The sequence below is a fragment of the Chiloscyllium punctatum genome, chromosome 41 (genome assembly GCF_047496795.1).
Source record: "Chiloscyllium punctatum isolate Juve2018m chromosome 41, sChiPun1.3, whole genome shotgun sequence".
Taxonomy (NCBI): Eukaryota; Metazoa; Chordata; class Chondrichthyes; order Orectolobiformes; family Hemiscylliidae; genus Chiloscyllium; species Chiloscyllium punctatum.
The window spans coordinates 25,633,394-25,646,452 of NC_092779.1; the positions used below are offsets into that span (position 1 = coordinate 25,633,394).

At 36.8% G+C, this 13,059-nt stretch overlaps 1 protein-coding gene across 5 annotated transcripts in view; it reads right to left on the reverse strand.

The window, feature by feature from the left end:
* The window catches only part of brd9 (bromodomain containing 9), a 71,065-nt gene that overhangs the window by 42,968 nt on the left and 15,038 nt on the right, over positions 1-13,059 (reverse strand). For 3 of the 5 annotated variants that reach the window (XM_072560580.1, XM_072560576.1, XM_072560581.1), the window contains exons 3-9: positions 12,698-12,833; positions 9,355-9,415; positions 8,141-8,285; positions 5,300-5,410; positions 4,251-4,429; positions 2,825-2,957; positions 654-729 (exon numbers count right to left, since the gene is read on the reverse strand). In XM_072560580.1, the coding sequence (XP_072416681.1) occupies positions 654-729; positions 2,825-2,957; positions 4,251-4,429; positions 5,300-5,410; positions 8,141-8,285; positions 9,355-9,415; positions 12,698-12,833 (841 nt within the window). The remainder of the gene's footprint in view (positions 1-653; positions 730-2,824; positions 2,958-4,250; positions 4,430-5,299; positions 5,411-8,140; positions 8,286-9,354; positions 9,416-12,697; positions 12,834-13,059) is intronic. The other 2 variants (XM_072560578.1, XM_072560577.1) reach the window with 2 other exon arrangements.

Genomic DNA, 13,059 nt, shown 5'->3' on the forward strand with positions numbered 1-13,059 from the left:
TTTTCTCCTCTCAGATGAAAAAAAATATGAAGATGGTGCATTTTTTTTTGTCTGTGAAGTCATCATACTGGACTGAAAATGTCAACCATGTTTCTCTCTCCACAGATACTGCTGAGTCTCAAACATTTTCTGTATATACCTCAGATTTTCAGTGACTGCAGTATTTGATTTTATTAAGGGGTGAAATTGTTCTGAGTCAGAATACCAAACATGTTCATTAAGTTGACAGCCCACTCTGCAATAAGCCCACTTGAATTCAGAACTGAAACGTTTGTTCATAATGCTACAAGTCTCAGCTTGATTGGAGATGATTAGATAATTATTCTATCAATCATGTTTGAAGACTGCTGTTAGCAATGGATTTGACTTTACACAATTTAACTGCCTTCTACTCTTACACTTTGCTGGGAAAATCTTTGCTATACTCAGCAAACTGATTTTGCTGAAGTTTTGGTATGAGTTTGAAGAAACCATCTGAGAGTGAATGAAAACTACAAGCCTAAACTCAAATCATACAGCAATGTCAATATCCAATGTGAAGAAAATCAGGAATGCTGTGAAAGGATTTGTCACATCCTATTTTGAGGTTGTGCACACATCAAACTATGCTCCTCGAATATTTTAAATATAATCAAACATTAAAGTCAACTTGCCTTCTGTTTCTGGATCTGACTGGTTTACAACAGCAAAAAGCAGAGGCCCTTCACCTTCCTTTTTGAGATAACCAATCTGCAGGAAAATAAATTACGTATTGGGTCAAATATACAGTTAATTATTCAAAATAGAAGTAAAATCAGATCAAAAGTATCCATCGAATTCAGATTAAAATTGTTTGCTTAGCAGCTCTTGGGGATTTAGGGTACTTGAGTGCTTTAATTTACTCATTCTATGGATAGTTCAACCAATTTAGTGAACAACATCATCCATTCAAAACCATATTTGAAGATGCTGCAATGATGTGTGCAGGTAACTAGTGTCATCAAGTATAGGTCTATGCCATTGTTTTTGTTAAGTCACATCAACAATGTACAACTAATAATTGTGTTACATCCACTAATGGCAATCTCAAAACGTAACATTTTCCAGCAAATAAAGATTCAATGTAAATTGGGATAAATTCTTAAACTAGTTAGTATGTTCGTAAGAAGAGGCCATAAAATTAAGTTCAATGAAAGAACAAAGGGACTAGATGTAGGTTTGCTCGTTGAGCTGGAAGGTTCGGTTTCAGACATTTCATCACCATATTAGGTAACATCAACAGTGAGTCTCCGGATGAAGCACCGGTGGTATGGCCCACTTTTTATTTATCTGTTTAGGTTTCCTTGGGTTGGTAATGTTATTTCCAGTGGTGATATCATTTCCTGTTTTTTTTCTCAGGTGGTGGTAAATGGGATCCAAATCAATGTGTTTGTTGATAGAGTTCTGGTTAGAATGCCTTGCTTCTAGGAATTCTCACACGTGTCTCTGTTTGGCTTGTCCTAGGATGGATGTGGTGTCCCAGTCAAAGTGGCGTCCTTCCTCATCCGTATGTAAAGATACAAGTGGGAGTGGTTCATGCCTTTTTGTTCCTAGGTGATGTTCATGTATCCTGGTGGCAAGTTTTCTGCCTGTTTGTCCAACGTAGGGTTTGTGACAGCTCTTGCAAGGTATTTTGTAAGTGACATTAGTTTTGCTTGTTGTCTGTATAGGGTCCTTCAAGTTCATTAGCTGCCATTTTAGTGTGTTGGTAGGTTTGTGGACTACCATGATGCCAAGAGGTTGGAGTACTCTTCGCAAAACTCGCTAACAAAGGGACTGTCTAGAATTATTTTTATTCAGAGAGATTTGTTCACTAGTGAAACAGATACGCCATTCAAAATGCTTTTGTCCAAAATCTAGATTTTTGTCTGCTAATCCTGGAACACAGTCAGAACAGGAATGACAAGGCCATTCTCATATTATCACAAAGGTTCTAATGAGCAAGAGTTGTACCCAGACACAATACTGGAGTCCATCGCAGCTCTTTAAAAAGTACCTGCCTGCATCCCACCATACCAGTATGTTCTGGTTACAAAACTATCTGTTTACTGGTAGAACAGAATTTGGGATTCTTTCTTAAGAGGTCAGCAGATCGATGAAATTCTCAATTAGAGTTACAGTAGTGCGGGTCCATTACATGACCAGTATTCCCAAACTAATGCTAGCATACCCATTCAGTAAAGTTTTTACATAACCCTCTTGTGAATTCAATAATTCCTTCAATAAAAATTGGAATCTCTACTTATTTTCAATAGATTCCAGTGACTAGATCATAGAAACAACAGAGTTTTTGCTGAGCAGCAATGACCCTCCAACATTGTTGCTTTATGAATTCTAGATCACTTATCTGGATAGTTTCATAACAGCAGAAAATATTCTGTTCACTCCTCCAATCTAAAAGGTGGGCAATTGAAAAATCGAGGAAAATCTTAAATTTGACACACAGTCCGTAGGATGCTAGATTTCAGACCTTGAACCTGCACCTAATAATAGCAGAAGCAAAACTCATTGGAGCGTTTACAAGAGAAGTGATTAAAAAAAGAGAAACTTGAATAGTTATGGGGAAGAGGCAGGGGCATGAGACCAAGGATAGCTTTTTTTTTAAAAAAAAGAGTTATGAAACAAAATAGCTTCCTTTTGCCCTGTATAGTTCAATGATTTTCCAATATCAACTTGTTCAGAGTCCAAACAAAAGCACAAATGACAAAACAGGACTCATTAGCTACATACATCCAGTTTTTATTGTATTAGTGAATATTACTTACAGTACATTAAAATTGTTTACCCATTGGTCACACAGACATACCTTGCTATTGGCTGCGTTTCTGCTAATTCTGTCTCGAGCTTCATCTGCTGCATGTTCCACCAAGGCTAGGACATGTTCTTCAGCTGTACTGTCTGTCGAGCTGCATGCATTTCCTTCTGGCTCATACAAGTAACTGAAGACAGAAGAAATTGTGTATGTAAAGCTGGATGATGGGACATGAGCACTGTGGTAATTAGGAGCATCCATGTTATTCAACTCTAAGTATACTGTCTACTGTATTCTCCAATCTAGCTAACATAGCAGGACCAAGACAGTTCAAAGTACTTTTTCACATTTTGAGATCCTATAACAGAGTGCTTAGCCCAAAGGTGGTCAAGCGGAATTCCTGTCTATAAACAAGGAAGCTTATCTCTATCAACACAGAGAAAGAATTCTTAAACTGGCTTCAGTATGAACTGATGGCAAATGGAACATGAATTAGCCAGGTACACTAGTCTTTATAAGCATTCAGTGTATGCACCTCAACTGAGAAAAAGACCAAAATTACCGATGACACTCATGGTCAATGTTGTACAAATATAGTGATCACTTGAAGAAAGGTGACCAACATCATACAATTACATCTTAGCAAGCAATGTTTCAGAAGAGATTGGATAAGAAAACTATATGTTCTCAGGGCCAGGTAACTAAAAAGCCACAGCAGCTAGAGATACTTCTAGACCATAAATCTTACATCATTACATTATTGGGTACACTACTCAATATTATATACTGAACTGTCAGATTATTAATAAATTGTCATCTGATACTACCATCAGATAAGGCAATCAGATAGGCTACTCAAACAAGGCTATTTCAATAGGATAACATGACAGTCATCTAAAGTTATTACTGTTAATCAACCATTTCTAATCAAACGCACTTCACCTTAGTGGTTTTTTGAAGTGACAAACATTTTGGCATTAGGGAAGACAGTGGCAAAATATTAACATTAATAGACCGGTAAGCCATTAGCCCAGGCTAATGCTCCAGGGAACAGGAGTTCAAAACCCATCATGTCAACTGGTGAAACCTCAATTTAATTGATTGAATTTATTATTAAATTTAAAGAATTCTGGAATTGAAAGTAAGTCTAAGTTATGGTAACCATGAAACCATAGTTATTTTTAGAAAAACCCATTCGCTTTACTAATGTCCTTTAGGAAAGGAAATCTGCCATTTTTACTTGGTCTAACCTACATGTAACTCCATACCAACAGCAATACGGTTGCTCTTCAAGGCAATCAGGGATGGATAACAAACTGGCCTTGCCAGTAATGCCCACATCTCATGAATAAATAAAAATCAGCTAGAATATTGTATCAAAGTGTATATATTCTCTCCTCTTAAAATGCATCAACCCGTTTACAAACACTCAAAAGCTGCTTCAGAAGAGGGTCAATAATTTCAAATTGAAATCAATTACCTTATGACTTCTTTAATTTGTTTCTTGGATTTCTTGGTTGTTGTTTCAACAGGTGCTACAGTAACTTCTGCAACAGTTTCCTCTTGTGCTATATCTTCATCCCCTAATAGTGCTGCCTGCTGAGAAAAATCGATCTCCTGCATGAATGTCATGCTGCGCTTCAAAGCTAACAGACGTTCCTGTAAGCAAAGAACACAGAGGGCACGCTTTTTACTTCTCCCCAAGTGCTGGGGTGAATTGCATGCACATGCACAGCATTTAGTAGTAGCTGGTCATTGATGTGCATGGTGTTTAATGACTCATCTTTGCGAATGAGAGCAATTACAGGTGCGTGCTGTTGCGCCTCAATGGCTTAGTGGAAAAAACCCACTAGTGGTGACATATGGATCACATACTATGGCATGCCTTGACAAAAGACTCTATAGCCATCAACACCATAACACAAGATCGTGAAAGTTATGGAGTAAATAAAACACATTCAGGGGAATGCTGAACACATTTTAAGAAACACTCCACAAAAACAAAAGAAAAACACTATGATATTATAAACCATGCAAACAGGATAAAAGCTTTAAATGTCAACTTACTTCAATTATGCATCATGAAAAAATGCATTTCAAGTAAACTTTGTTTACAGTCCGCTTTTATGTTATGCTTCTTAATAATACAAACTATGGTGGAATAATTAAACGATGTACACATTAGTTTAGTCATGCTAGTGACGAGTCAACACAAATATCAGTCTTCTTTGACTATGTGCAAATGAAACGTGCAGCACAGTAAATCAACTTTATGTGGAGATGTCTTCCAATATGGCGTGAACACCAGGATAGTTTACAATTGCCCTCCCCCTCCAGTTAGCATGTATGACAGCACCAATCACTTGATGCTTAAGCTAAATGAAGATTTAATCAGATCAGTGATGGCCCCTTATTGGGCAAATAGCAGAATAAAAATCTGCATTCGTTGGTCTGTTCAATACAATACTGTGCTGATCCATCACTAGTCATATCATACATGAGACACACAAGTCACAAAAATCATCTTACTTTACTCATCATCTTAAATCCTGTATGAAGGAGCTTCTTTGCTGCCTTGTAGTACACTGTTTCAGGCCGGTTGTAAGTCATTGCATTATCGCACATTAGTTTGAAGTCACCCTAAAAGTAAAGGAACGTGACTAAAGTTACTTTTTTTCCACTATTTCTACATTAACATTTAATATAATCTATTTTATGCAGTTGGTAGAAGGTACATGTTAGCGTAAAATTCTTGAAAAAAGTGCACTAATCGAATTGGCTGTGTCTAGATTATAATATGATAAACAAACCAGTTAGTCTTTGCCATGCCAACTATTTTGTTATCATTCTCCCCATCTCCTGTTACATCACTGACACTAAACAGGCAGCCTCTGGGTTGCAAACATGTTCCATTCTGGAGTCTGTTCACAAGTCATAGCACAATTCAGGACAATGAAAAGCAACTATGTACAAGTACAGGAAATGTTTGTATGCCAGATCTTTAAATTTTAAAGGCATATATGGAATTGCATTCACAAATAGGGGCATTCATAAGTTTGTACATTTGCAAATGAAGGACCGCCTGTATAGCCAAATTTGATTTACAATCTTTTTAATATTTTAATTCTCTAAGGTCACTCTGCAGCTTCATATATGAACTTGATACAACATCACTATAATTATCAAATTATATTCAGACTGTCCTGAATCAATCTGGCTGCAAACTTGAAGGATACCTCTGGAAGGTATTCAACGTAAATGATTGAAGCACGCAGGGACAGGAGTAGGCCACGGACCATGGTACATCATTCAATTAGACCAAGGCTAAACTGTTACATAACTCAATCAGCCCACCTTGGTTCCACAGCTCTCATTACATGTACCGATTGTTGTATTTGCAATCTCACTTTTCAAATTGTCAACTGACACTCAATGGAACTATATACTTTATATTGACAATCACCCCTGAACTGAACAATTATAATTTTAAGGTTATTTCCTCTTGTTTTGCATAAAGTAAACCTTTCTTCAAAAACCCTATCAGAATCTTTAATCATCTTAAACACATCTTAAATATGATTGCCCCTTAAAGTGAAATACAAGCTTGATCTTCACAACCAATCCTCATAATTTAACTTTTTGAGTTCCAATTGCATCACCTCACATATGTAGCCATAAAGCAGCGAAAGAATGAAACTCCAAATTTTACACTGACTCTCAAATTCTGCAGCCAGGGAATAGTGCAACAATTCCTAATTATGTCCAAATTATGCATTAATGATGCAACTGACACATTTATACATGCCACGCTATTCAGACTGCTAAAAGACATTAGGAAACAAATGCCCACTAATAAAATGCTATCAAGGCATATTCCACCTTTAACGAAACAGAACATGAACTACAGGAAAAGCTGCAGGGTTTGAAGTTTTCTGCTATGGATAGTTATGTTGTTTACTACAATTTTATTTTAAAAGAGGTGGTAAAATTATGTAGTCAGTTATAATGCTAACTCCTTCATATTCCACAAATATATCTGGCAAGTGCAATTTTCCTTCACAATGGGGAAAATAATTTGAATGAATTTCACACAGTAGAAAAAAATGTCGCTCAGACCTCTTCAGCTCAACTCAACTGGATAAAACAAAATCCAAGGTAAAAAAAGTTTGTTGAAACTTAATGGCAGTTAATGACAGGACATCAAACAGATCGAGTAAAACAATTTTAGTTACACCATGTAAAGTTTACTCTGAAAGGAGCAATCGCTACCTAAATGGAGTTACTTTGAAGAATTCTGAGGCCCCACATTTCAAGCAGAATATATGACCAATTAACTGAGGGAATGACTGGAACAGATGAACGAAGAAAGGAGTGTCTGGAGGAATAACTGGAACAGATAAAAGAATTGCATATAGTGGAGAAAGGGAATATGGGTGGGACCTTAATGCTGATTGGATAGCCTATTGTGTTTGAATCAGTCTATACAAAATAATATTCTTTCTGCTGATTGGTCATTATGATGAAGTGCTGTTGATAAATATCATTAGGGAAATAGGGTGAAGCATCCACTCTAGAATCATGGAAATCAAACCGTGTCAAGCACTGCAAATTGAAAAGTCAGCTATCAAACACATTCAGCTTAATAACCACTACAGCCAATAGTTCAACTCTCAACTTCACTCTTACATCACACAGCACATTTATATCAGCAAGGCCATGGAGAGCAACTAACACCATGACACCCCCAGGCCAACTGTCTTATCATTGACATATGCCACCCTCACACAAGAAAATCATTATAACCCATTCTTCATAACTTTGCACAGTTGACCAATCAGCAGCAAAACAGTTGCCATATACTAATCTATTTTCTACTGACTGCACTTCTTAAGGAATCTTGTGCTCTAATGGCAGTGTCCTTATCTGTGGACCAGGAATTGCAGGCTGAAATCTCACCTCAGCATTCAATGGCAACAGAGGCATGTCAAAACACATCCAAAAAGGTTGATTAATAAAAAACAACCTATTAGAAACACCACAACCTGGCCAATAGAGGGTTAACACCTCATCCATATTCCCATCCTCCACTATATGCAATTCTTTCATCTGTTCCAGTTATTCCTCCAGACACTGTGAAGAGTATGCTACTTGAAATGTTGAGGCCTACCAGTTCTTCTAAGAAACTTTTTATAAAGAAATAATTACTCTTTTCAAACAGGTTTTCCACACTGAAAGAGCTGTTCTCACTATGAAATTCTTCAGACAATTCTAAGAAGCGCTCATTGAGAAATTAAGAATGCACAAGTATGTTTGAAACAACTGCTACCTTTTGAATTGGTTATTTATGTTTATTTCTTGTGTTAACCTTACCTTAAATTCTGTAATAGAGTTGTATTCATTTGCCAGGATTTTATCTTTCATTGTGCTGAAATCCATTGGATGTTTGATTATCATAGAATAACCAGGTGCAATGCTATCCGTAACAGGGAACGCAAAAAATCCATGAGGATCTTTCCTAAAACAAAACAATTTTTGATTATAATTTAAACAGAAACAATAAGAATACAAACACTCATTCCTCTTTCTCCCTTCTTCATCTCTCTAAACACTCGTGGATATTCCAATAAGTAAAATAGAAGATTTTAAAAAGAAACATGTACTGTGTACTCCTTACTTAATATAGTAGTATGTTACTCAACTAACAACACTATGGTCTTGTCAAATTTGCAGATCTCTGTGACGTTAGTGTTATGGGTGATGTTGTGTTTCAGCAGCCTGAGCTATGGTAAGCAAAGGAAGCCAACAAGGGTTCTCTCCCAAGAGGGAAAGACATCCTCAGGCTGCTAAGCATTACCAGCAAATTAAACAAGATGGCAGGATTTATTTGACAATATGTGAACAATTTTACCAGATTTTATGGTCTGTTTACAATGTTCAATGTTCAGTCATAGAACGCTTTCCCTTCCCATAATGTTATTAAAAATTTTGAAGTAGAGGTGTGCATAAAGAGTTTGTGGTTGAGGACAGGGTGAACATTAATTGTAATTCTCTCCTCCAACATGCAATTCAATAACTTCTCATACTCATGATCTAGACTCACAGATGAAGAATGGTCACTTTTTTGAGCTATAGCATATATAATGTCGTACAGGTACTTATAACAGTACAGATGCAAGTTCGATTTACTAGCAAGTCATTGCCCTCAAAAGGTTAGTGTACACAGTAACATTTTGTAAAATACAAGATTTAAAGATTTAGCAAACTATACTGCTGTGCAACACGCTGGGACGGAAGATCATGCTCACTATGGTCACACAATATGTCAAATTTGAAAATAGGTAGAAAGCAAAGGTCAGAATTTACCCCACCAGGGAGAATGGGTGCAGGAAAATATCAAAACTCTGACACCTTGTACTAGACTATGCACAATTCTGGATACAGCTTAGATAAATCAATCTATCCTCCCAATGTAGGAAGACAAATATAGTTAAATAGTTCTATAAAAAGACAAACTATTTAATTGCTGCTGACTTTGAGTGAATATATTTTGAGACTGCATGTCATAGTACGGCTTTAAATCATACCTTTGTAACTGGCGCAAAAAATGCTCCAATAGCTGCTGCAGAGGTGTATTCTCACTTTCCACTTTTAACACAAACAAAGGTTTTATTAGTATTGAAAGATAATGGCATAATCTGTAATTGCTTACTTGTATCATCTTACATTAAAAAGTAATGCAAAAGTAACATGCTTCATGATCTTTATTGTGAATGTCACTACACGAATGCAAATATCTACGAATATTATGATGAAGGCTTAAAATTATTTTGGAACTTGGGCTCTAAAATCAAGGTACATGGGTTTTGGTTTTGCATTCAGTGAAGGTGATTTGCTTTTTTAAAAAAAAGCAGCAGGACATTTTTTAAGTATTGGATCAAACAGTTTTTCGAAGAAATCATGGGACTTAAGGTAAATAATAGGCAAGCTGCCTTGTGAGATCATTGCTGAAGTGCTAACTTGAGCTTTGACAACATGCAGAAAGAGGGCTATGGGTCCTGAAGCAGCTTCAGTTCACCAAGTCCACATCATCAAATGTGGTACACTATGGAATCCTCAAAACAATGAGCATCAGGAAAACATCAGTATTTCAAGGAGAGAAGAGAATTACATTTTGTGAACGAGCAGAAAGTCAGTGAAAGGAAACACTTGTAACCTAATCAGTTGAGTAATAAATTAAAGAGTGAAAATAAGAATGATATTTCACTTGGGTTGGGTGTCTTTAAAGGGTACTGATGGGAAAATGGCTCAATATTTATTTTTTGCTGTTTAATGTTAAGATCTCTCCAAATTACTCTGCAGCTTTGCTTTTTTTTTTGCCCTTGTTTTATGTAGTAAACTTATGTTACTTTATTTAAAGTATATTGGTAATCATGCGTAAATATTCACTATCCAACCACTGTAGTAAACAATTTGCGAAAGCAAAACATCTAGTCCATAAAACCAGGTTTCACACTGAAAATTGTCCACTATTGTTATTCTCATCGCAACTCATGACAAAACATTGTCAAAATATGTTAAATTATTTAGTAATGGTGGCAGGAAAACAATTCAGGAATTTGTGCAATTAAGCGACTAGCATGTACAAGATTTAGTGATAGTTCACTAACAGGCTGGCAACAAGACTCAATGTGGACATCATGACTGAATGTAGACAATTATTTGTTCGGTTCATCTTGGATACTGGGGGAAGGAACAAACAATTTAGAGTCATAGTCATAGAGATGTACAGCATGGAAACAGACCCTTTGGTCCAACTCGTCCATGCCGACTAGATATCCTAACCCAATCTAGTCCCACCTGCCAGCATCCGACCCATATCCCTCCAAACCCTTCCTATTCATATACCCATACAAATGCATTTTAAATGTTGCAATTGTACTACCCTCCACCACTTCCTCTGGCAGCTCATTTCATACATGCACCACCCTCTGTGTGAAACAGTTGCCCCTTAGGTTTTTTTTTTATCTTTCCCCTCTCACCCTAAACCTATGCCCTCTAGTTCTGGACTCCCCCACCCCAGGGAAAAGACTTTGTCTATTTATCATATCCATGCCGCTCATGATTTTGTAAACCTCTATTGGGTCACCCCTCAACCTCCGACACTCCAGGGAAAACAGCCTCAGCCTGTTCAGCTTCTCCTTATAGCTCAAATCCTCCAACATCTTTGTAAATCTTTTCTGAACCCTTTCAAGTTTCACAACATCTTTCCGATAGGAAGGAGACCAGAGTTGCACGCAATATTCCAACAGTGGCCTAACCAATGTCCTGTACAGCTGCAACATGACCTCCCAACTCCTGTACTCAATATTCTGACCAATAAAAGAAAGCATACCAAACGCCTTCTTCACTATCCTATCTATCTGCGACTCCACTTTGAAGGAGCTATGAACGTGCACTCCAAGGTCTCTTTGTTCAGCAACACTCCCTAAGACCATACCATTAAGTGTATAAGTCCTGCTAAGATTTGCTTTCCCAAAATGCAGCACCTCGCATTTATCTGAATTAAACTCCATCTGCCACTTCTCAGTGCTTTGGCCCATCTGGTCAAAATCTAGTTGTAATCCTGTTGTAAATTAAGCCTTCAAAAGAGTGGCTTCATTTAAAAAAAAACAACTTAATTGACTATAAAGTGCGTTGGGACCTCCTGGGGTTGTGATTGGTGCAAATAAATGCAGATTCTTCTTTGTTAATGAACAATCTTTTTTCATAATCTCAGTAGGAACTTGTTTATTTTTCCTCCTTCATGAAGGCAGCTTCGTTTGCTGTACTATGCTCTCCAGAATCCATTAAAGCTTCTGGTCTTTAAATACAACCTTGGATAGTAACTGGTAAATAATTATTTGACCACTTATGTCATCACAGCATACTGCCACACGTTATAGCCACAAAAATCTATTTACTGCACCAGCATCACTGGAGAATGATCAGGACTGGGATTCTGGACACCATAATTTCTCCTCTTTGGTTCAAATTAATTCTAAGAACTTCGCAACTGATTCTACATGGGTCAGATTGAATTGAAAACCTTGCCACTTGTGATTCATTGACTGAGTGACACAATTTTTACTAATGGTATTGCTATACATTTTCTTTCAAAGTAGGTGTGGTATATACTTAGTAGTTTACTAGCAGTGACACAAGCTTCTTACTCCAACCTGTAGTCATGTTAAGCAATCACACAGAAAAATTAAGGAGGAAAGCAACAAAATTTTTGAAGCACTATTAACTAAATTAGATATTCCCTGGTTCATGTCTGTATTCTGCTATTTCACAACAATATTAAGATATCACCAAAAGTCCCAACTAAAGGCATTGGAAATGCAATACCGCTTAGTGAAAGTTTTAGTAAAACATTGCATCCCTGATCCCACGCTAATTTTGCATACATCACCCTGCCTCACTGTGAGTAGTGAATTTGCATGACCAAGCTCCAAAGAACACAACAGGAGTTGTAAAGGAGAATACAAACACCTAAAAAAGATACAGCTCAACACATAGCATTTTAGAAATGTTCATTTTTTAAATTACAATGAATGATACTAGGAATGGCCAGTAATTAGAATCATTCAAGTACATAACCATTTACATTCTCTCTTTTATATCTGACAATATATTACAGATGAAACTAAGTTATATAAAAAATACTGTGAATGCTACTGATAATTTTGAGACAAAACCAGAAATTGCTGAAGAAACTGAGCAGGTTGAACAGCATCTGTGGAGATAGAGCAGAATACAGAAGGGTCCAGTAATCCTTCTTCAGAATTGATGTGTAAAGATGCTGCCAGATCTGCTGAGTTTTTTCAGCAATTTCTCTTTTCATTTTCAACTTCCAACATCTGCAGTCTATTTTTAAAAAACTTGTACCTTGTTCCTTTGTCCTGCACGATCGGACTGGTCGATCTGTTGGGGGTTCAACTTCAATCCTTTTTCCTGGATCAAACTCATCTGCATCAGCCTCACTGTCTAAATGTTCTTTTTCACGTTTTCGCTTCTTCTCTTCCTGTCACAAAAGATGATCAGTCAAATGATAGAATACATATTTGATTACATTAAGGAATGTCATTGATATAGATGCCCTGTGAATGGTGAGGTCTAACAAATCTACAGAAGAATATGATTAGTTTTTTGCCACAGAAACAATAAATGTGCAAAATGAGCCAATTTCAAGTCTTTTCATTCTTATTGACAAACATGCAAGAGTAATAAATCTCAGAAAGCACATGCCA